Here is a 21,533-nt window from a genome sequence, read left to right as displayed (position 1 = left end):
TGTAGTGTTAATCATCTGAAGTAAATACCTGTAAGATAAATTGCTTGGTTTGCAGAGAATAACAGCAAGAGTGATTCGCAGGCCATGACAACAAGCAAAGAGCTGAACAGAGGCCAGGAAGATTGGTATCTTTCCACAGAGCAGGTGGTGAGAATGTGTACCCAAATATTCCAGTAATTGAACTTAAGCCAGCTCAGCAATGCCATGCACAGCCAGTTGCTGCTCTGGAATTGCAGGGATGTGCATGGCTATGGGGCTGCAAGCAGACCCCTCTCTGGCCCCAGCATTTGCACCAGTTGGGGGCTTGCCTTCCTCCCCCCACTTACCTTTATATGTTGATGGCTTGGCCTCCCTGTCACCCAGGGGGAATGAGGAGCTGGTCTGGCTCTACGCCTGCATGTTTCCTTGGTCGGCTCCCTGTGACCAAGCTGGGACTAAGAAAGCTCATGTGAGTGGGTGCAGCTGATAGTGAGGCGTTTGGCCTGGTGTGTATGGAGGTGTGCCTAAATGGTCAGCCAGCCTTTGCTCAATGTATCTGTGGAGCTTATGCAGAGCCTATGGTGTCTAAGCTATGCTGGAGTCAACTGCCCAAGAGGAAGGAAAAAAATTCACAGACATCTCTGGGTGCAGCTGTAGCCCAGCTCTATCTTTGATCTTGGGAATGCCCAACTTTGGTTGGTGATTGGACCCCAGCAGCAAAGCTATTAAAAAAGCTTTGTTTTAAACAATAAATAAGCTTGAACAGGAGGGGACAAGCTCTGAGTGGTTTCTACAATGAGCACGGAATACAGGTGGCTTCCAAAACACACATTTCCACCGGACTTAGCCCCAGGGAAATCCTGCTCAAGATTTGTACAGCTCTGAAAATGCCAGTGGTGCCTAGAAATCAGCACTGGGTATCTGAACCCATCTACCTTTTGGCTGAAATAAATTGACATTCCCATGGCTCTACTGATCTCACCAAACTCCATGGGCACTGTATCATCTTGTCTCCTGTGCATTTTCTTCCACACCATGTCCCACATGGCATGAGATGTTGGTCTTCTCATCCTGCTAACATTGTGTCAAGAAAGCCATTGGGAGTTGCTAGAGGTGCTCAAGCCAGGTGGCTTCTGGCCACTGCTTTTCAGGTATATGAGGATTAAAGACCTGCTGGTTCTAAAGCTTTCCCATGGGAAACGTTAAGATGGGTGAGACCCTCTTGTGGTAAGGTAGGTTTGGTGAGGGAAATCTGGGAACTAAGGGGATCAAAATACAACTTTAAGGCTCATGGTTACAGAGGGATTGGAAGCTTTTGTAGCTGCAAGTCACTTTAGGTATGTGCTCAAGAGATCTACTTTTTTCTCTTGTAAAAAGTCAGCAGTTGAAGAGAGCATAGGAACACATGGGCAGTCTTACTGAGAGAGTCAGTGGCATTGGACAATCAGTAAGAGAGCAGACAAAATGGTCACTGCTCTCATTATAATGAGTCTCTTTATGGATGGTATTAGTTCAAAAGCCAGATCAGGCTGGGAAAGTAACTTTTATTTTTTCATGCTGTTATCTTAGTTCACTAGCTACAAATGAAGAAACAAGGGATGGGAAAAACAATTCCAGGGACCCTGCCAGACAGCAGCAGGAGGGAGCACTAGAACTGGCAGACAATAAGGCGATTCTGGTTGCACTTTTTGTTATTCCAAGTACCATCAGTGTACATCTCCACGCACTCCTCTTCCCCTTTGCCAGAAGGCTCGTTTGGATGCCAGTTGGTATAGCTCAGTTCAGCACCATCCAGGAACTGGAATTTGCCTGGAATTAGAGATTCCTTTATCCCTAGGTAGGCGTACTTATTGAACTGTTTCACAAAGTACAGAATGGCATCATTCTCGCCTGCGTTCCTTGGAGTGGCAATAGAACCCCCAGCCTCTCCACATTTTTTCACTGTAGCGTGGAAATCGGCTGTTTTCCCATTGGTAGCAAATATTTTTCCTTCAGATGCTGTTATTATTCCTTCCAAGTGGAGGACTGCAAGAACAGGTGGAAGCTGTTAATCTTTTGTGCATTGCTTTGTAGTTATTTTGCTACCAATTGTAATTCCCACTGCCTATTTTCCTCCATAACTTTAAGTTAAACCCAGAAATAATTAAAGGAGAGGAAAGCTTAAAATCAAAGATTAAAAATAGAGAAAAGAGACAACCCCTAAAAGCTGTATCTTTACATTTAGGTAAAGTATGCTATTATTCCCTCTGAGTCTAGCTCTACTGCACAAGCCCTCTGTGATGACTTGCAGAATATAGAGATAGTTGTCAGCCCTTGAGTGAGTAGGATCTTAGATATGATCTGTTTGTGGATGTTTTGGTATTTTTTTTTTTTTAGTATTCAGTTTCTATTAGGGACATGACAGATGCCCATGGAGCACTTTTGCATAGGCAGAGATTTTAGTCCAAGTTGGATTTGTTTGCAGCCATACTTCAGGGCTGTTAGCTAGGCATCTCCCCCTAGTTACAGAAAACTAATGCCCCCTGCCCCCAGTTTGTCAGTTATCACTCTATCTGCCACCAAACAAAACATAAATGTAATGAAAACTCTGAAAATTCTGCCTTTTCCTGAGAAGCCATTTTGTTGCTCATCTTCTTTATGTCCCCTAATCAAGCTACAGCAGAAAATAAAGGTAGATAAATTACCTCTTTCAAGTTTGGAAATCCGATCTTCTAACTGAAGGATAACATCTCCCATTTCTTTGCCAGGAAGTGACTTGAAGCCTAAAAACAAAATCAGATTATGCTGTTTGTTTCTCAGTTTAAATCTTGGCTTTTAAGATAAAGCAGAGGTAATTGTGTGAAATTAAGATCAATCCTTGCAACTTGACCTGTTAGTTCATTGTTGTGTTTTAAATAAGGGATTATTTCATACATTAATATTTTTGATTATAAGGAACAAATTCATGGCAACTACTTGCAGAGATGCTTATGGAAAACGTGATTTAACGGACTGGGTTAGTCTTTAATCTACAAATGTTTGAGACGGTCCAGGCAAAAGACTGGCAATTGCGCAGTGGGTTTGTTTGATTTTTTTTTTAATGGTATTTTGGGACTGTTGACAGAATTCTTCAGGCTCTTCAAGCACTTATTCACAGTTCCAACCTAACACCCGGCAACAAGTTTTTAGTGCCCTGTTATGGAAAATGATAACCTTTTCTTGATGTGAACTGAGCCACTGAGTCATTAAGTAGGAGAGTTTTAAACATCTTGCTTCATACAGGAAATTAATAAAGATCTGATTATTTTTCATCAAGTAGAACCCACATCAATTCACATAACATAGCACTGGGTTTATGAAGCATAAAGATGGAACACAACAGTATATGTAAATACAAAAGGAGCTGGTAACTACAGGTACCTGATATAAAGCCTTCAGCTATCCCATTTTCTGGTAAGATCCTGAAACCGGGCACTGGAAACTTGTGTGCTGGGTTACCTCGAGCACAGTAGGGGAGCAGGAAAAGAGCCACTGCTAACATTCTGTGGAACATCTGTGGTGACAGCATTGTTCAAAGCCAAATATAAAACAGTCTGGTTTACTCTCCTGTCTAGAGTCCTGTTAAAAAAAGAAAGTTTCAGAACTTTGTCTGGATTTGAAGTTTCTACTAAGATACCCTCAGTGAAATGAATGTGATTAATAGTTGTAAAGCTATGTTACTTAAGAGGTATAGAACAACAACAACAAAAAAATCTTGTCCCTCAACCCATTTTTATACAGCAGATACTATCATATGCCACTTTTCCCATGGAACAAGCTATAATTCCAGTGTTAATCTTACAGAAGAGCAACAGACATATGCTTTAGTAAGAAAGAAACAGGTTAAGGCAAACTGGGACACTCTTTCTTTATCAATTTAAGAGGGAAACAATTATTAATATTCACCTGTTAAAGTATCTTCACTGCAGGATATATCCTCTGTCACAGTATGCTAAAGTTTAAATAAAAATGTTGAGATGCAGATATCTAAACCAGAGAGGTTTGTGAACAGCTTGAGAGAATTAAACACATTTTGAAGAGAAACCTCTTTAAGGATGTTTAACTTACCTGACAGCTCCTATAAGAAATAGGAAAGGCACATTAAATAGTCTAATTTATAGGGTGTGTAACTTGAGATTCATCTTATCTATGGGAAATATCAAGAGTGTGTCATATGATATGAATTTGCACAGGAATAGAAATTTCATGACCTTTAATTTGAATGATAGGGGTTTTTCTTCAAGAGGTGAACACTTGAAATGTGAGTACAAAATTTGAGGGTACTTTGACTTGTAGAAACACCTTCCGCATGTTAGAAAAAATGGAGTACAACAAGCAATTTCTCAATACTTATTTGAAATACTTGATATTTCCACAGAATTGCTGTGTAAATGTTACATTGCTAATGTCAGTTAAGATAAGCCAAAATAAGGAGTTTACCTGAAGCATAATATTCATCAGGAACACCCCTACAATGTTGTCACTTTCAACATCACAATAAGTCCTCTGTCTGTAATTATTGAAGACATGTAACTAAATAGAATCAAACAGTAGCGACAAAGCCAGAAGACAATAGTACATCACAGACTTAAATAACCTACAGATTACTCTAGGGGAAGTTTATATATTACAAATAACAATTCTACTGTACTATGTAAGTAAGTCATAGTTTTATCCAACAGCAAAATCACCTTTGAGTGAGGAAAAAGCTGCTCTGTATCATTCCTGTAATTACAGAAGCCTCAAGGCACGGAGCCTCACTGAAATGGAAAATGTTGCCATGCATTTCTAAGTTAGTCTCAGCTAAGAGTTGTTTCCATCTAACTGGGACTTGTAGGAATGGAGTTTCAGGCTGTGTTCCAGTTCAAATGAATAGGTGGGATCACAGCATCCTTGTGTCAGGACAGCATCCTGATGTTGCATGAAGGCTAACAGCTAAGTCGGCTGAGGAATGGGTGCTTTGAGGTTAGACAAGGAACGCGAGAAATATCCATACTGGCCTAAGATGCTACTCCATTGAAGCAAGCCTAGATCACCTCTGTAGGTATCCTGTACCCTGCACCCTCACAGGGTGTTACCACAGCAGCTAAGGTGGGGTCCTTTGCCATTGGTGTCATACCCACAGAGGCCTGATTAATTCCCTGCATTGTTTATCGAGTGCCCTGGAAAAGGCACCAGTCCTGTGAAAAATAAATAAGCAATACCAGTTGTATGTGGGCCAATTTAAATTTGCATAAGTAAACTTTGCTTAAATTTTCATGCTAAAACTTGAAGTTCCTAACTTTTGAGTGTTTGATTTGGTCCTCTTAACGTTTTTTGGCTGAGGTTTTCTAATTGTTTCATGAAACAAACAGATTGTGAGGCAGTTACGTGGGGTCCAGATACGCCCTAGCAAAAGACACTGGCAGAACCTGGGTGTTTGCATCTATGGTGGGAATGACTTCAGCATTTCAGCTGCATCTGGCAGAAACTGTGGATTAGGCAGGTGTGAGAAGGGCTTGGCCTCTGTTAGTGAGTTTCATGTGCTGACTGATGGCCTGGGAAACCGAAGTCTCTCTGTACACTTCCTTCCAAGAAGAACTGATGTGGATTTGATAAATTGTAAACTTTTCTCCTCTCAATTTTCATCAGCATATTGATAAGATGGAACAAGCTAAAATACTTTAAAATATTTGCATTTCTACTGCACTTGTTAATGCTTAATAGAATAATGTAATATTCTTTATAATTATTTTAACTTGTAATCTATTATTTATAAGCTTTTTTTATTTTTAATCACAGAAACTCAACCAGGTTCAAGGATATGGGCCTCACTGAGGACAAATAATTTTTGAATATTGAGAACTTTTCTTCAGTGTTTCTGCATCTATTGTTGAGAGGCTTTATAATTCCAGTGCTAGCGAAGCAAATTAAGGAGAATGACAGCTTAGTGTTATAAAATGTAGGTAGGTAAATAAAACATGCTGAGGACAGAAGTCTGTCAACACATCTTCCTTAGGTGCTTCAAGAAATACAGACACTGGAAATGAATTTTAGGTTATGAAAGTGGGTACATGTTCCTTCCATGAGCCTGTTTGTTAGCATTTCTTCTATATATTTAACCTCCTGAAAGGTGTGCGTATATATATATTTCCTTCATGGTGCTAGTCATACCATAGATAACTTTAAATTCTCTCCTTATTCTCTCAGCTTGTATTTAAATGATTCCAACCCTGTTTATATATATATTTTCTGTTTACCCTGCTTTTGTGCTGTTCTGCTGCTGTTCCCATCCTATCTCACCACCACCTGGTCCTGTACTTTCTGCATGTCCTTTTCTATGTGTCCTTGTCAGACTGCCCCCTTATGCCTGGGAGTAACAGGAGGAGCACAGCACATGTGGGATCTAGTATCTCCCCTCCCAGTGCTGGTGTCTGGCAGTGCTTCTCAGAGGAGAACTGAGGCTATTCTTGCTGAGCTTTAAAACCATGGAGCAAAGAATTCAGCAACATATGAACGCCTGAGAGGACAACCTTCAACCTGGCATTTTGTTGAAGTTACAAGCAGCATTTTAGAGCAGAAAGTCTTAATTTTACCCGTAGACAGCATGATCAGTGTTTGTAAATGCAACCGCCATCTTGCTCTGCTGACCCGTCACATGTGGAGGATCCAAGTGGAGGTCACTGAGTGTCTCCGGTTTGTCACTTTGTGCAGCTCAGCTGAGAAACAGAGGAAGAAGTAGTTCTGTGTTTATAACAGGTAGAAAGCGAAACAATATCTCTTCAATGGTTCTTACTAGCAAAATAGCTTTCTAATGAGAGCAAGAAAAAGACCTCAAGTTTATGAAATAGTTGAAACTTTTTTTTCCATATATGCTGCAGTTGTCCACCATCATCTGCACAAGAATGTTCAGTTGTTCACTACTGTCCTTATGACCATAACTGCAAACACTGAAACTTCAAGGGTTAAGGTGCTCTTGGCTCCTGGGCCACAAGGGAAGACATGGGTGAAGGTTTCACTCCAGGCTTCACCTGGCTTATCACCCTTGAGCCAAATGCCACCAAACCCTAGTTTCCTAACAAGTACTTCAACACAAATCCAAGTCCCCTTATTTTTGAAAGGTTCTACTCTAATTTCCAAACATCCTGTATTGATCATGCTTTAAACCCAGGTCTGTTTGTGCAACTGTAAGTTAATGCAATTTTAAATAGTAGCCTTCAACTTCAGATAATGAAAGTTACTTGCAATCTGACTCTCTTCAAGGTCTAAATAAACGTGTGTTACACCATTACACAATGCACTCAAGAACATTGTTTTCCTCTAGTTTAGAAGAGTTGTAGAAGGGCCATTAGCCTTTCCACCTCTTTTCAGTGTGGTTGCAAAACCAGCTAACAAATATCCTGGCAGCAAATATTTCTTCTCCTGCTTACGCTCATTGTTCTAAGGAAAAGCTGTAAATAAATGTAAAATGTATGACTAACTTTTACCTTGTATTTGTAGCAGTGGTAGGATATTGCAGCATTAGGTACTGGTGTTTTTCCACCATGTATGGTCTCCTAGAAAAGAACAGAGGAATAATATAATTAAACTTAAAAATTAAAAATAAAAAGTATAAGGGAGGTACTGGTCAGTCTCTACAAGATAAGGTAGCCCTACCACCCTATGTCATGTCCTGTCAGTTACCGTACTCACAAAGTCAAATTTGAGCTCAAGTTTCTGATGAACAAAGGGACTTGTTTTCATCAGCTTTTCCAGAAAAATCAGGAAGCCACTAAAAGATGTTTATTTGTTGTAATCTAAGGTCAATTTCTTTACCTGTGGTAGGGATTTGTGGAGGAGTGGAGGGAGGTAATAATATTTCTAAGATGAAGCATCTATTAAATTACACAGTTATTAGAGGATATCACTCTAGATCAGAGATCCCCTCTGAAATTAATATCCATCATTTTTATGGCCAGACAACCCCCCCAATGTTAATTACATACTGTAATTAATAACAATTGTATTAAACCTATTATATGATACACAACCCTCTTGCTTCAGAAGATACTGAATTTTTGTGACCTTTTAACTTTCACTAAGATCTCGATTTTCAAAATCTGCTTTTATAACATTTGCAAAGTGAAAATATTTTCTGAATTGCAAGATCCTACTGTTAGATTGCTTATCTGTTATTACAAATAATAAAGACAAAAAAAAAAAACACTAAAAAAACTTAAAAATGAAAAAGACTAACCTGGATTTTTCTGGGTCTCCTCACTATATACCACTGATACAATAATGAACAGGGACAATTTATTGCATTCCTTCTTTTGCCCGGCCTCCTCTCTCTTCATTAAAAACAAACAAACAAAATTTTCCATTAATACACGTAAATGCAAAAGTTGGATCTCTCACAAAAAAAATAGACCAGTTAAAAAAAAAACAAAAACAAAGAAATTGACTGAAAGCATTTTAAACGTTATTTGAGAGTTTAAATTGATACGGTTACACACACATACACAAAATGCTAGCTAAAAGAACAAGATAGTCTGGGGATGCTTTTCTGCAGAATAGAAAATATCAATCATGTAACCTTCTACTGAATATGTACACCAGTAGTTAAAAATTGTTATACCTTCACCAGGCTTTTAATTAATTACTACACATGAATCCCATGAGATACAAATAAATTACAAATAGATCTGTAGAATATGGCTTTTACTGGGGAATTATTTCTTCTAGGCATGGTGGGTGACACTGGATTGTGTATTTTCTGAAGCTCATGATAGGAGGTAAATGTCCATGCAAAAGAACATGGACACCATTGTTTAACAAGAAGACAGGAAACTAGCAGATGTTTCCTTGATATCTTCAGATTTACGCATGAGCAGTAAGTTGAGACTTTGGGCACAGAAAAAGGAGGGCCACCTCAGAATGGCATAAGAGGAACGGTAGAGTATAGAAAGAGAAGAGCTGAGTATGACATTATAGGGAGAGAGTTTTTATGAAAATAACTGAAAATTGTTGTTTGCTTACCTGAATTGTTTCTGTTCTTGGAGTGAACCATAGACATTAACGTGCTGTCTAGCAGTTCTTTGACTTGATGAGTTTTCATTTTTAAACAACATGCGTGTGTTTGGTTGGGTTTTTCTAATACTAATGGCTTAAGCAGAAAGAAATTGTACTCGGCAACCTAGCTTAGATGCTTTGCTTTTGGATGTAGTAAAAATTAGCTTTTGACACAAAAAATGTTGTGTTTTTTGACTGGATAAAAAGCACTTAAGTGTCTTGAAGTATAAATCTGTTTACAGATAGATGATATATTATGATAAGTCATTTGGAAGATTTTACATATTAATGATTTTAGTAAGAACCTTTTATAATCATATTGTAAACATAGATGTGATGGGAATAAATCATTGATTAACCAAAGGAATAGGATACTCTAAAGATAGTTGGAGGTCTATGTAAATTAATTTGTGAATTTGTTTCAGATAATAAATTAGCTTGTTGGTAAAGTGATTTTTATTTTGGGGTTTCTCCAACATGATGTTGTTTTATGCCATTTAATCATCTCACTTTAACAAAAAACCTGTATGTTTGAAATACAAAAATTGTTAACAAGGTTTACTTGTTAAAATATTAATTATTACAATTCAAGAAGTAGAGGTAGTTTTAAGTAAACCTTAAAAATTTCTCTGGCAGATGCAGTGCAACATGTCAGAGTCAAACCTAAGAAAAGTAAAAGGTATTATTTTAGTCTTACCTTTTTTCAAGGTAACCTGAAAGTGAGATTTTTTTGTCGCGGCATGATCTATTCCCTTCCCATTTGAAAATTTTGGTGAAAATGGCATTATTGTCATAGGTTTCCAAGGAAGCTATTGTGTAAAGCAGTTTCAGACTTTGAAATCTATCCAGCTTGCTACTGGGCATACTTTTCCCATTTCCACAACCCTGTCCATTCTCAGATCAGTTGAAGTGTTGTGTGTGATGCTGAATGTGAACTGTCTGCTGCCAAAAGTATTCCCTCATCTTCTGTGTCTGAACATCCTAAATCTTTTCTGCTCGACAGGGCTTGAAATGACCACATGGACAGATCCCATTTCTTCCCCAGGCAGGCTAAGGACAAGAGATGACAATGCCCAGAGTTAAGTCTAGGTTCAGACGGTCTCCCTGCACAGAGCCAGTTGTGGGGGAGGAGGAGAAGGAAAAGGGTAGTATAAAGTAAAAGTTTTTATGCCTGCGTTTTAAATTCAGTACTTTCGTTTCTCCCTCAGGTTGAGAGAAAATGAGCCCACAATGAGAATGAGCCCAGGACTTCCCCACTGCAAGGTGAGTGAGTGACAATTTGCTACTCATGGTCTTTGACTGAGATTCTACTGCCCAAATCAGCTACTCAAACTGAGTGGCAGTGGAAGTACTTTCTGAAAAGACTGTTCTGGATCTTAGGGGTTTTGAGTCATAGTCTGACTTTGTGGCTTCAGCAGAAAAATAGTTTTTCTTTGACTTGATTGAACTTCCAATCTTACCTCCACCCCCAAGATAGTGTGTGCTTTGTCAGTGGTTTGGGAGATGGACAGGCGGCCTTCTGCAGCGGTCATAGTTTCATGAGAGAATGTGATATTTTAGCAAAAAATGCAATATTTAATATTTTATATACATTTTATATGTTTATGAGGATCAAAGACAATGTTTATCAGTGTTTTATAGTTTCTGATTTAACTAAGAAAATTAATTGCAACTGGCACTGTAAATTTTTTTTGTAAAGAAAGTTAAATGCGGATGCTAAACATATCAATGCGTGCTTCAATATGACACAGTGCAAGCCCTATAATTCTAGGAGATAGGCAAATCCCAACACCTTAATTGCTCCAGTAAAATCAGCCTCTGTTCATCTCCTTTAACACAGAAATTACTAAATACTTAGAAATGCTTCCATTATGAAGCCAAAGGCAATTTTTAACCAATATCTGAAGCCAAACCTTGGAATTTTCCTCTAGTCTTCACAAAGACCCAGTGCACACAGACAGTCTGTTGTAACCATTGAATTCTGAGCTGTTCCCAACCCTCCAAAATAGAGAGAAACATATCAACTTAAGCACATTTTAATTAAGTTAATCACCTTCTACATTTGGAATTTTCTTAAGGATAAAAATATACCATAATATGATTCGTTTAGATTTTCTGAGATAGAACAATATCAGAAATTGCATAAACGTGAAGCGTAGGTTGTTTCATTGTCTCCATACTCTCAGGTGCCTGAAACATCATTCTTTAAAATTCACAGATTGTGAGGCGATACAGGTTGCATTTTCTGTCATTCCAGTTCCCATTGGTGTGCATCTCTACACATTTTTCTGTCCCTTTGCCATTAGGCTCATATTGGTGCCAATTGGTGTAATTCAGAGGTGTGCCATTCATATACTCAAATTGTCCTGAAGTCTCACTCTCTTTAATGCCCAAATAAGCATAACTGTTATACTGTTCCACAATCGCCATAATAGCTTTGTTCTCCTCCTTATTCATGGGAGTTGCAAGAGTTCCTCCAGTCTTTTCACAGGATTCTAGAGCAGATGAAAATATCACTTTCTTCCCATTGCTGGCAAGTATTTTCTCTCCTGCTTTTGTTATTTTCCCATTCAAAGTAAGCGCTAAAACACAAAAAGCAAAGAGCTAGTTAGCTTTCTTATTTCTTGTGGCATATTAATGAGAAAGCAAAGACAGAAATCAAGATGATGAAGAGGAAATTAAAAGTCGTAAGAGGAACAGAGGAGGGAATGGATGAGGGCAAGAATGAAAGTGAAGGGAGGAATAAAGATATCCAGAGTTTTACGAGTTCAATAGGTGTCCAATAAGTATATTGCTATGCTGCTTCTGACCACAGATGGTCTCCTCCAAGACAAGGATGTCATGCTAACAGTTACTATGTACAGTATCATCTCTAATAGCTGTGTGTACTCCCTAAAGAGGATCAATTTTGTTTCAAATTTGAGCAAAGGAAACATAGAGAAACGATCATTGTTTTTGTGAACTCAGTACACAAAACTTTTTCTACCATCTTTAATAACTTCATTGCTGGTACATAGAAATGCTAGCAATAGGGTACAAGGCTGAGAAGTTCCAATGAATCCATGTAGAAAGTGCAACATCATTTGCAATATATATATATGTGTGTGTGTGTGTATATATATAAACCAAATCCAAAAAAAAAAACACCATTAAGTGTTCCTGAGAACTCTGCATTTTATTCTCCTACTAAGAAAGTACCTTTCTTTACTTTGGTTCTTATCTCATGTTCACTACTGGAGTATACTTAAGTATATCTTGTCTTACAGTTGAAACATGAATGACTTTGTAAAATCCAAAGTATTATTCCAGGTTGTCTCATGAACAACCTTTATGTTACTTACTGGACATCTATTTGTATTGAGCATTATTATAGCATCTAAGTAAATTCAACTAATTCTGAACGATCTTAATAGATAACTAACTGCACAATTATTGTTTTAAAGATAACATAGACAAACCAGATCTTATTCTATGCTGTCAATAGTGGGAGTAAGGATTTTAAGATTTAGCTCTAGTCAACCTCTCTGAAGCCAAAAATTAGTATGTGGCAATACAGAAAATGAACACAGGCCCTACAGTATTCCTAGAACAGCTCATTGGTGTCTCACATCAAGTTCTAGTTTTGGAATATAGGACCATTTTTCAAGTGTGATTTCTTTTCTACAAGTCTCAGTTCTATAATTAATTTTGCCCATTACATTTGAAAATGATTGATAGCTGAAAAAGTAAAAATGGAAAAATTACCTCCTTCAAGTCTGGAAAGTCGTTGTCTGAAATTCTCTAAAACATTGCTGAATTCAGTGTCAAGCGAAATAGGTAGACCTAAACAGAGAAACAGAAGTTATATAAGCAAGAAAAACTAGGTTCTGCTGATAGGAACTATTAATTGGATAAGATATAGCTATTTTCCAAAACTAGCTAGTGCATGATGTATTTTAACATTGCATGGGGTAAAACAAATATTTCCCAATACTTTGTCACTTTTTTGCTAATCTGTATTAAACAAACAAAAAAATAAATCCCTCTGAAATGCTCATAAATTCACTTCTGCATAGAGAAGGCCTAATAAAACTACAAAAGAAATACCTTTTTTTTTTTTTTTAATCTAGCTTGAGGTCTTATGTGTGTCATGCCTATGAAAGTGTAAAGATCATAAGATAAAGTATTTGCCTATGTCTTTGCCAGGGATAATTTTTCATTCTCATAATTGTTACTGAACAGGCACAAGAGATATTTTTGAGAGGGAGCATTCCTGTGGCATTAAACAAAATTCAGCCTATATAATTTTCTTTTTATTCTGCTGAATGGATGCTTTGTGTATTTACAGTGGGATCTTATTTTAATTGGAACTGTAAATGCTGATATAGGTGGGTTTCCACATAGGTGGAGTGAAATACAGAGTCCATCCAGCACTGGATGTTTAAGATGGGAACTGACTGTACAGGTAGAAACTTATTTCATACCAATTTCCACTGGTAACAAAGGTCCTACATGTAGTACAAAATTACTGATATGCTTCTGTGATGGTGTTCCCATTATTCACAACTGAAACTAATGGGAATGTAGAAGCATGAAAGATGTTGCATCTGAGTTGCAGTGTTCCAACACTTATATGCTGTGCTTCACAGCCAGTGAAAAATAACATTACACCCAATAGAGAGAGTTATTTGTCTGACAAAACATTATATAGAGATCAGCCTTTTTCACTTGGTATTGCAATATCCCCTTTTTCTCATTTTTTACCTTGCAGCCCCGTGGGCACTTGAGGTTCAGGAAGCCTTTCTCTTCCAAAAGGCCACATTGGGCCTAGAACAGGTTCTGGAAAAGAGAAGCATAATTATATATATATAATTTATATAATGGGTGCATATTTGGGGAATTTCAGTATACGATAGAACTTAAATGTAACAAATTGCAGTTTGAGATTATGAATAACTTTGTTAGCACTTTAACCCTGATAATGGACCTGGAGAAAATATTTCCATATAGAAATAAAATTACCCAGTGCGAATTATATGCCTTACCAGACTACTTTTGCACATACCATCTTTGAATACTATAGAAACATACTAGGCACCTTTTAATTACACTTTAAAATGCATATCAGGATAACATTTTATTTATAAAAAAGAAGAAAAAGAAAGCTTCTATGCTTTTGTTATGTAATATGTAGCACTGGAAAGGCAATATGAACTAGAAAGGTTTATTTACTTGTTTGTATGTATTTCTATGTTTAAGCATTGATAAACTGCATTTCCCCTCTTCTCCCAGAAGAGAGACGAGCGCTAGCTTTTAGAAAAAAATTAAACTGACCATTTACTCCATTTGTTCTTTCCCTCTTCTGCCTACCACGACCACTTCCTTGAGGACACATGTCCTTCTATGTTAGCTGCTTTTATTCATTCAGCCTTCATGACAAGGATTTTTTCCCCAAATTATGTTTGTTGCAGGCTGAAAGTATGGGCCAAAAGGTCAGGTAGAAAATCTCTCTCTGTATTTATTGGAACTGGAAATACGTAGACATTTAAATAAACCTACTATTGCCTTATTTTGTCTGAACGAAAAGACATCATAAAGAGTTTTTTTCCTTACTGAAGACTTACAGTTAGTACATATGTATTACAATGAAGACGATCACTATTCTTACTTAGTAGTTGAAGTAGTCCACCAACTCCAGGGATATCGGATAGCTCAGGAAGTCCTGGACAGTTGAATGCATGGCAAGGCACTAGCAAAGCAGCTGCTGCTGTGAGCATGCAGAATGAGTAAGACATCATGGTTGTCCAGGGCAGCTGTAAGAAAATGCACATATTAGTCAGGCAGTGATTCTGTAAGAAATGTAGGCATTGGCTTATATAATTGATTTTTTTTTTTTTGTCTCTTCTTGAAATTTGCATTCTTGCCTTGTTCAAATAAGGTGTAGTTTGAGGTATAAGACTCGTTTTGCTACCATTGCATAGCTTATACACAAAATTGTTTCTAGACTGATACAGATTGCTATACTTATGTCTCCACTATTCCCAAAGGTGTAACTGTCATTCTGTAATATCTTCTTTTTTTGATATCACTGACTATTTGTAGGATTAATCCTTGAGAAACGAGCTCAGATATAAAACTGATCAAGCTTAAGACATTACTTGTCTGTTAGGCCTATAATCATTCAATGAAACATAGACGTATATGCCACCAATCTGAAAGGTGCAATCTGTTACAGTGGTTCTTGTGATATTTTGGAGCTAGTTAGCAATCTCTTTAAGCACAATATTGTTTAGGGACATTTATTTGAAATAAGTTTTACACAAGGGAAAAGTTTCATAGCTCTAGTGACATTCCTATCTTGTTTTGAACAAAATTCCACAAGCTTAAAAATGTCAGTTAGTCTTGCAGAAAATTCATGTTTGCTGGTTGGCAACAGGCCCATTCATCATATTTCAGCTTATTTCACCTTTCAGGTGTAACATTAAGTAGGGTTATAATCTTGGTGCTGAGATATGAGTAAAAAGCACTCTGAAACTACAGACAATGGCTTTACAATGCAGCTGCTGGGTATGCAGCATTGTCTAATGCTGTGTGGTTATAAAACCTGAAATGATGAAATATAAGACACCATGGCATGGAGATATCCAGTTATTATATGAAAAGCAGAATCAGAATCTCAGTTTATTATTAGCACCATTTATTAAATGGATACTCTAAAACTGGATTGAGCTTTAAAAAATAAGAAATATGGCTTCATCTGCAGGACTGACTTTATTGTAAAAGGCTTTTGACATTATCCTAGATCTGCATCAATAGTGATTATATTTAAGGGCAAAGCCCACTTGTTCATCTAGAGGCATGTCTAATTAAACTCAGCTCAATGGGACATGCCCCCAAACATAATATTTATGTCATAAATTTCAGCCTTAAGATGCATATAGAACTGCTTGAGCAATACTGTCTGTCTCTCATTGCCAGGAATATCCATCCTAATGAGTACATTTCAAATCCACCTGAGAACATACATGCAACATTAAAAGCACTGTTAAGTTGCATGTATTGAATCTGAGGTGGGATTCCTCCTGGGAATACCAGCTGCTTTAGGCTTTTTTTTTGTGGTTGGAACTAGATGATCTTTAAGGTTCCTTCCAACCTGAGCCATTCTATGACTCCACAGAGCAGATTATTAAAGTCCCTATCAGAAGCCTACCTTAGGTGGCTAGGCATACTTATGTCCCTGAGATAAGGAAATGCAATTACAACAGGTACATTTCCTCTGGTGCTGATCATTCAGGGAATTACATTTAAATGGGCTATTGCACCCAGCTCATAATTGGATCATGATGCAGAGTCAGAGTTCTGATTAGTTAAATAACAAAATGGAAAAACAGTTCTTTGGTTTTAATCCAGTTTGAATGACCTTCATCTGTAACTACAATCTGGTGTCCTACAGGCATCTCTGCATCTCGTAAAATTACTAACATAAGAAAAGTGAAAAACTAAACAAAACCAAACAAAAACCCACCACCTATTAAAGGGAAATTTAATTTTAAAATAAATATGACCACAGAAATGAAAAGGAACAGGTTTGCCTTCTACCTGAAGTTCCTTGTGATTTATGAGAAGCAAATTCAACTTACCTTTCTGCTTCAAAGTGAAATGAAAGAGCAGCTTTCACAAGTCCCCTTTATATAGTGTGGTGCTTGTTAAATGACACTGCTGAAGTGGAGACTGGATAATCAGGGCACAAATGAGACTTTTTAGTTTTGCTTAAACACTTTTTATGCGAATACTGAGAACAATTTTAAGGGCTGATAAATTTAACTTTCTATTCTTATAAAAATAAAAGTTCTATATAAAAAGTTCAATTTTCTATTTTTAATGGAGAAAAAGCAATTAATCTAACAGATAACTCCAGATTTGTACACCCATGCAAAAGTTATAAAAATATAAAGAAACCTTCAATTAATCTAATTACTGCAAAGATATTATTACAATTGTTTTTCTTACCTGAAAAAAGAGCAGAAATGACATGTGGCCATGTTTTAACAAACAAGTTGAAGAGTTTTTAGTGTCCTTTTCTTTCCTTTAAAAAAAAAAAAAAGCTTATAAAAGATCTATGTTTAAGTCTTTCCTGATATGCAGCAAAGGTTTGAATGCAGGTTAGTCATTTTTATAAAACCTCTAATCCCACTGGTTGAAATTATGGTAGACGAAAAAAACTGCTGTTAAGTGTATAAAATGTAGGTTAGATAGTACCCAGTAGGTAAAATGACTTGCTTGTGAATGCTGCTGTGGTTTGTGAATGGCACAGATATAGGGTAATTCAGCACAAGACATTGGCAGTTCTGTTTCTGAATGGCTGCAGACCTCTGGGGTACCTACAGCTCTGAGAAATTTGTGTAGCTGCAAGATAAGATTAAACTCAATGAATCTAGATTTTGCGAAGCAATATTTTAAATGATAAAGTGCCCAAGTTCTTGGGAATCTAACTTACCAGAACACGATCTCGTATAGATCCAGTTTCCAGGCAACTACAACAGTTGTATTGGTTAATACTGATCTGTGGTGCTACCCACATACATCTCCATGCATATGCATGCAATTTTAATATATGAACAACTTTATAAATCTTTGCAGGTTAGTGCTACTTTTTCCACCGAACAGTTTGTACTTCACAAAATTAAATACAGAATTTCAAAATTAAGCAGGGAAGTCAATGAGACCCCCCCACCAGGTACACACCATCTCTGTTCATTCAGGAAAGCGTGGCATAAGCAAAACAAGGTCTGTAATGGCATAAGATGTATAAAAAAATGACAAATTTTGTACCCCCCCTCCCCCAATTAATATGAATTTCAGAACAATTCTTCTACAATGAGCCAGATTGTGCTTGCACAAATAAGCTGATAAGACATTGAAACATCATCCACCATGAATGATTACTTAGTCATTAGATTTACTTTGTGAAGTAACAGAGAATTAAGCAAAATAAATACACTGAAGAATAAGGCGGAAAGAAAGTAAATATTTTTTTTTTCAGCAACCTGGCAACCTGTAGAATAGCTAAAAGGCTCAGTATTCTGAAATCTACAGGTAAGCTTATGTGGCAATGGCTGAAGATTTTTAACAGGGTAACACCCACAAAACTCAGCCAGCATACCTGAGTGATTTCAGTGGAACCCGGATACTAAATCCTTCTTTCTGTCTTAAATAGAACAATAAGATTCCTTCTGAGGTCCCCTAACACATGAATTATGCTGCATTTTTGATGCCAGAAAATAAACCTAAGCCCCACAAAGGCCTGTTCAACTGTTAGCAAAGGAGAATTTTGAAAAAAGATGGAATATGATTTTTAAAGATGCTGTGTATCCAGAAAGACTGCTGCTTCTTATAGCAGCAGTTCATTCAACCCTCAAAAAAAAGCAGTTTGACAACTAATAACTTCTAAGGTGCTTTCAAAACCAAAACAAATTTCTTTTAGATAGCCTTCAAACCTCTAATTTTCTGAAAACAAGGTGAACTCTCCATTTTGCTCAGTTCACTGTTTTGAAAGGAGCTGATTACTAATGATGTTATCATAGCCTGATCTACATAAAGCTATACAGCACTCTTTCACATAAAACAATGTTGTGTAGCCATGCTAGTTTATTTTAGCAACCTGTGAGACATTAATCTTAAATGTGTTACTGTGCTGCAAGCTCCTGATATCAGCTGTCTTAGCTTGTCCTTGGCACAGCATCTGCATGGCAAGCAGGTATGGTCAATTCTCCATCTTCACCCTGTTCAAAGCAACATTCACGCTTGATATTTGTCTAGTATTTTCTCTGCAACCTATCTGCTCTGCTGCTACTGATCTTAAAATAGGCCAGACTTAGGTGCCCAAACCCAGTTTAAGACTCGTTAGTTATCAACTTAGGCCCGCATCAGAAATACAGGAACTAAACCTACGCCACCTACTAAGTAATGAAACAGTCCAATGGGTAAGTGCTCCCTGCTCCCCAGCTGCGGCAAGTCCAAACAATAAACAGGGGAAGGTCAACCGTATCCTTGTCTTTGGAAAATAAGAAACACTGATAAAATCATATTTATACTAGTTTACAGTGCATTGATATAGAAACAGGATGAAAAAAGTAGAGATTACGGTACCTTAGTATACCTCTAGTAAGGAAATAATCCAAATTCTGCTGCTGGTAGGGCTTAAAACGTATCATTGCTGTGTACTCTAGCCTCATGCCACTTTAATTAGAAGATAAGCATCTCAGATGTAGAATGTAATTGCTGATGAGACGTATTTATATTTATAAACACAGTATCACAGACATGCTGTCATCTTAATAATACACTGTCATCTGGGGGGATGGATCCCAGGGCAGAGATTTCTAGGTCCAAGTGTGTAAGCAGGTGGATGAAGGAGGAGAGTGAACTGCTGAATACAGATAATGAGGTTCCTAAAGATAGGACAGTAGCCACAGGGAGCAGAGCTTGGGTGAGTGGGTTTTAAGAGCTGGTTTCATCAGAGTATACCAACAGGCCTTGCCTAGCACTGTGCTTGTAAATTAGAAAAAACTTTAGCTTAAGACAAAAACGAATGCCTTCAAGCAATTTGATGAAGAAAAAAAAAGTCATCCCTTTCAATCTATTTTCTGTTCTAGGAAAAGTAAATTGAACCTGTATTATCAAGGAAAGGGGTGTCTGGGTTTTCTACAGCTTTTGTGAAAAAAAGCAGGCACAGTTCTTTCCAGTAAAAAAGTATATAACCTTAAAACTATGTTAACAGAAGAAACACTTGACCTTTGTTTTCAGATTATACCTGGTTGCTTCTTTCTCATACACCTGAAGCCACCGATTTAAACTACAGATTCAAAGCCAGCATACTAGAGAACATCAATAGTTCCTCAGTAAGTTGCAATAATTGACTTTATTCCCTGGAAAAAAATAATTAAGTAGTCTGGGGGAAAGGCACACTAACGATGTATTAGAGCTTATTTCTTTGTCCATGATGTGGGAGGTGATAGCCTTTAAGGCCTCCTCTGCCTCCAGAAGGAACATGTTTTAAGAGGCTCTACTCAATGTAAAAGTTGGAACACGTAGAAATACACCTGCAATATGGGTCAAAATTTGGAGCTTTTTAGAGCTACAGGAAATTGAGAGAATGGCTAAAGAATATTTAAGAACAGTTAGGAAATGGCAAATCATCCTTTTATTTTGATCCTCAGTAGCAGATAAAACTCGGACATAGTCATTTCATGGTAGAGACTGAGGTGCCAAGAAACTAGGCGCAAGAATAAAGCGATGAGTCAAAAAGCTAAGTTATGAAGAACCAAGGGAAACGAGGCTGCCTTCTGCTCTGACTATTGGGTCCCTATCATGATGGCATGAGCTAAGTCTGAGGAGTCCTGTTCCTGAAATAACAGTCCTGAGCCTGAGGACTTTTAATGGACAAATTCCTATAGATATCAAAAGGAATTTCTCTCAGGAACAAGCAGAGAAGGACTCTCAGGCCTAGCCCATGCTGCGTACAGATTTATGTTTTGGAATACGATGTCTGAACCTTCAACACTTACTGAGACCTTACACGTAACCTTTTGGCCATTTTCCACAAGCCAGACCAGGGAGTACACAAATCAGGAAGAACAGGGATGTAAGAAAACACCTATCACAAAGGCAACCTGAAAAGTATTTAAACATCAAGTTGATTTTCTCCTGATCTTCTGAAAAAGTGTTTATAGGAACTTATCAATATCTACAGAAATAAAGCCTCCAGAACTAGCACTTAAATAACTAAATTTTATGAAGAGCACATATGTAAACAGCAGGGACTATATATATATATATGTATATTTTAAAATGTAGATTTGATGTTAATTTGTGTGGGAATACTAATTCCCGGAGAATAGTGGAGCTACAACTTCTTGTAGTTGAAACAAACAAAAGTCCTGTACGAAGAATAGACAAAATGCCTGAAAACAACTATTGCTCATCATTCCTGCAGCCTCACCTTCCTCACCTGTGATCACTGATCAGGTTTTGCAGTTAGTATGACAAAATGTCATTAATGATTAGGCAGGACACATACTCTCCCCTTCTCCCTTACTATATTCTTTCTCCAAGTTTAGTAAAAAATTAACTGTCCAATCTATAAGTCGGCTTCTGTCTTGTCCCTTCACAAGCAAACAAGCAAAACCCCAGAAATGATCTCACTCAGACGTCACAACCTAACAATGATTTCTTGAAAGTCTGTACCTTTAGAGTTTCTGTAGCTGTGAAACAGGTAGCTTAGAGAGGTGCAATCCCTAAGATCATTGTGGAAGCCAGCTTTTCTTTTTTAATCTCAAAGTATCAGTTTTCTGTCCCATAGGCCATATTACTAGCTTTGTAATTCCTCCTTGCATCTTCCTTGCTAAGCATATAACCCTGCTTTGGGAATACTGCACAACGCTATGGGAGATGATTCCTAATACTTGTTCAACAACACGACAGAAATACCCACTGCAATGACAATCAGTAGTGTCATGATGGAATAA

At 37.4% G+C, this 21,533-nt stretch overlaps 3 protein-coding genes across 12 annotated transcripts in view; 1 reads left to right on the top strand and 2 right to left on the bottom strand.

Annotated features, from left to right (window-relative positions):
- Positions 1-21,533, top strand: part of LOC310902395 (uncharacterized protein) — a 115,854-nt gene that overhangs the window by 9,593 nt on the left and 84,728 nt on the right. For all 7 annotated transcript variants that reach the window (XR_014586689.1, XR_014586690.1, XR_014586691.1 and 4 more), the window contains one exon: positions 10,236-10,290. Coding sequence is in view for 2 of the 7 variants with exons in the window: in XM_083843908.1 (XP_083700034.1) it covers positions 10,258-10,290 (33 nt within the window). In the remaining 5 variants the exon portion in view is untranslated. The remainder of the gene's footprint in view (positions 1-10,235; positions 10,291-21,533) is intronic.
- On the bottom strand, positions 1,504-4,088 carry LOC310902390 (pulmonary surfactant-associated protein A-like). Of its 3 annotated transcripts, none has more exons than XM_083843887.1 (4): positions 4,066-4,088; positions 3,379-3,576; positions 2,664-2,741; positions 1,504-2,004 (listed from the first exon to the last, which is right to left on the bottom strand). In XM_083843887.1, exons 2-4 carry the CDS (start codon positions 3,524-3,526, stop codon positions 1,628-1,630), a joined length of 603 nt encoding a protein of 200 aa, XP_083700013.1. In that variant the 5' UTR covers positions 3,527-3,576; positions 4,066-4,088; the 3' UTR covers positions 1,504-1,627. The 3 variants fall into 3 exon arrangements, with proteins under 3 accessions (XP_083700013.1, XP_083700012.1, XP_083700014.1); XM_083843886.1 differs by having other exon boundaries at positions 3,904-4,072; XM_083843888.1 differs by having other exon boundaries at positions 3,379-3,511; positions 3,904-4,072.
- LOC310902384 (pulmonary surfactant-associated protein A2-like) lies at positions 11,046-16,997 on the bottom strand. Of its 2 annotated transcripts, XM_083843875.1 has the most exons (5): positions 16,647-16,997; positions 14,675-14,819; positions 13,771-13,845; positions 12,772-12,849; positions 11,046-11,609 (listed from the first exon to the last, which is right to left on the bottom strand). In XM_083843875.1, the coding sequence occupies exons 2-5, from the start codon at positions 14,802-14,804 to the stop codon at positions 11,233-11,235; spliced, it is 660 nt and encodes a 219-aa protein (XP_083700001.1). In that variant the 5' UTR covers positions 14,805-14,819; positions 16,647-16,997; the 3' UTR covers positions 11,046-11,232. The 2 variants fall into 2 exon arrangements, with proteins under 2 accessions (XP_083700001.1, XP_083700000.1); XM_083843874.1 differs by having other exon boundaries at positions 14,675-16,997.

This window comes from Anser anser (genome assembly GCF_964211835.1).
Source record: "Anser anser genome assembly, chromosome: 7".
In the NCBI taxonomy this organism is placed as follows: domain Eukaryota; kingdom Metazoa; phylum Chordata; class Aves; order Anseriformes; family Anatidae; genus Anser; species Anser anser.
Note: the sequence above shows the minus strand (reverse complement) of the source record. Positions and strands in the feature narration are given on the sequence as shown.

Coding starts and splice junctions, on each gene's coding strand:
- LOC310902384 (XM_083843874.1), bottom strand. CDS start 14,924: ATGCAAATTTCAAGAAGAGACAAAAAAAAAAAAATCAATTATATAAGC. Junction 12,850..13,770: donor AGTGCCCACGGGGCTGCAAG/GTAAAAAATGAG, acceptor TTCTCTGTTTAG/GTCTACCTATTTCGCTTGAC. Junction 11,610..12,771: donor ACTTTCCAGACTTGAAGGAG/GTAATTTTTCCA, acceptor TTTGTGTTTTAG/CGCTTACTTTGAATGGGAAA.
- LOC310902390 (XM_083843887.1), bottom strand. CDS start 3,526: ATGCTGTCACCACAGATGTTCCACAGAATGTTAGCAGTGGCTCTTTTC. Junction 2,742..3,378: donor AGCTGAAGGCTTTATATCAG/GTACCTGTAGTT, acceptor TTTTGTTTTTAG/GCTTCAAGTCACTTCCTGGC. Junction 2,005..2,663: donor GATTTCCAAACTTGAAAGAG/GTAATTTATCTA, acceptor CTGTTCTTGCAG/TCCTCCACTTGGAAGGAATA.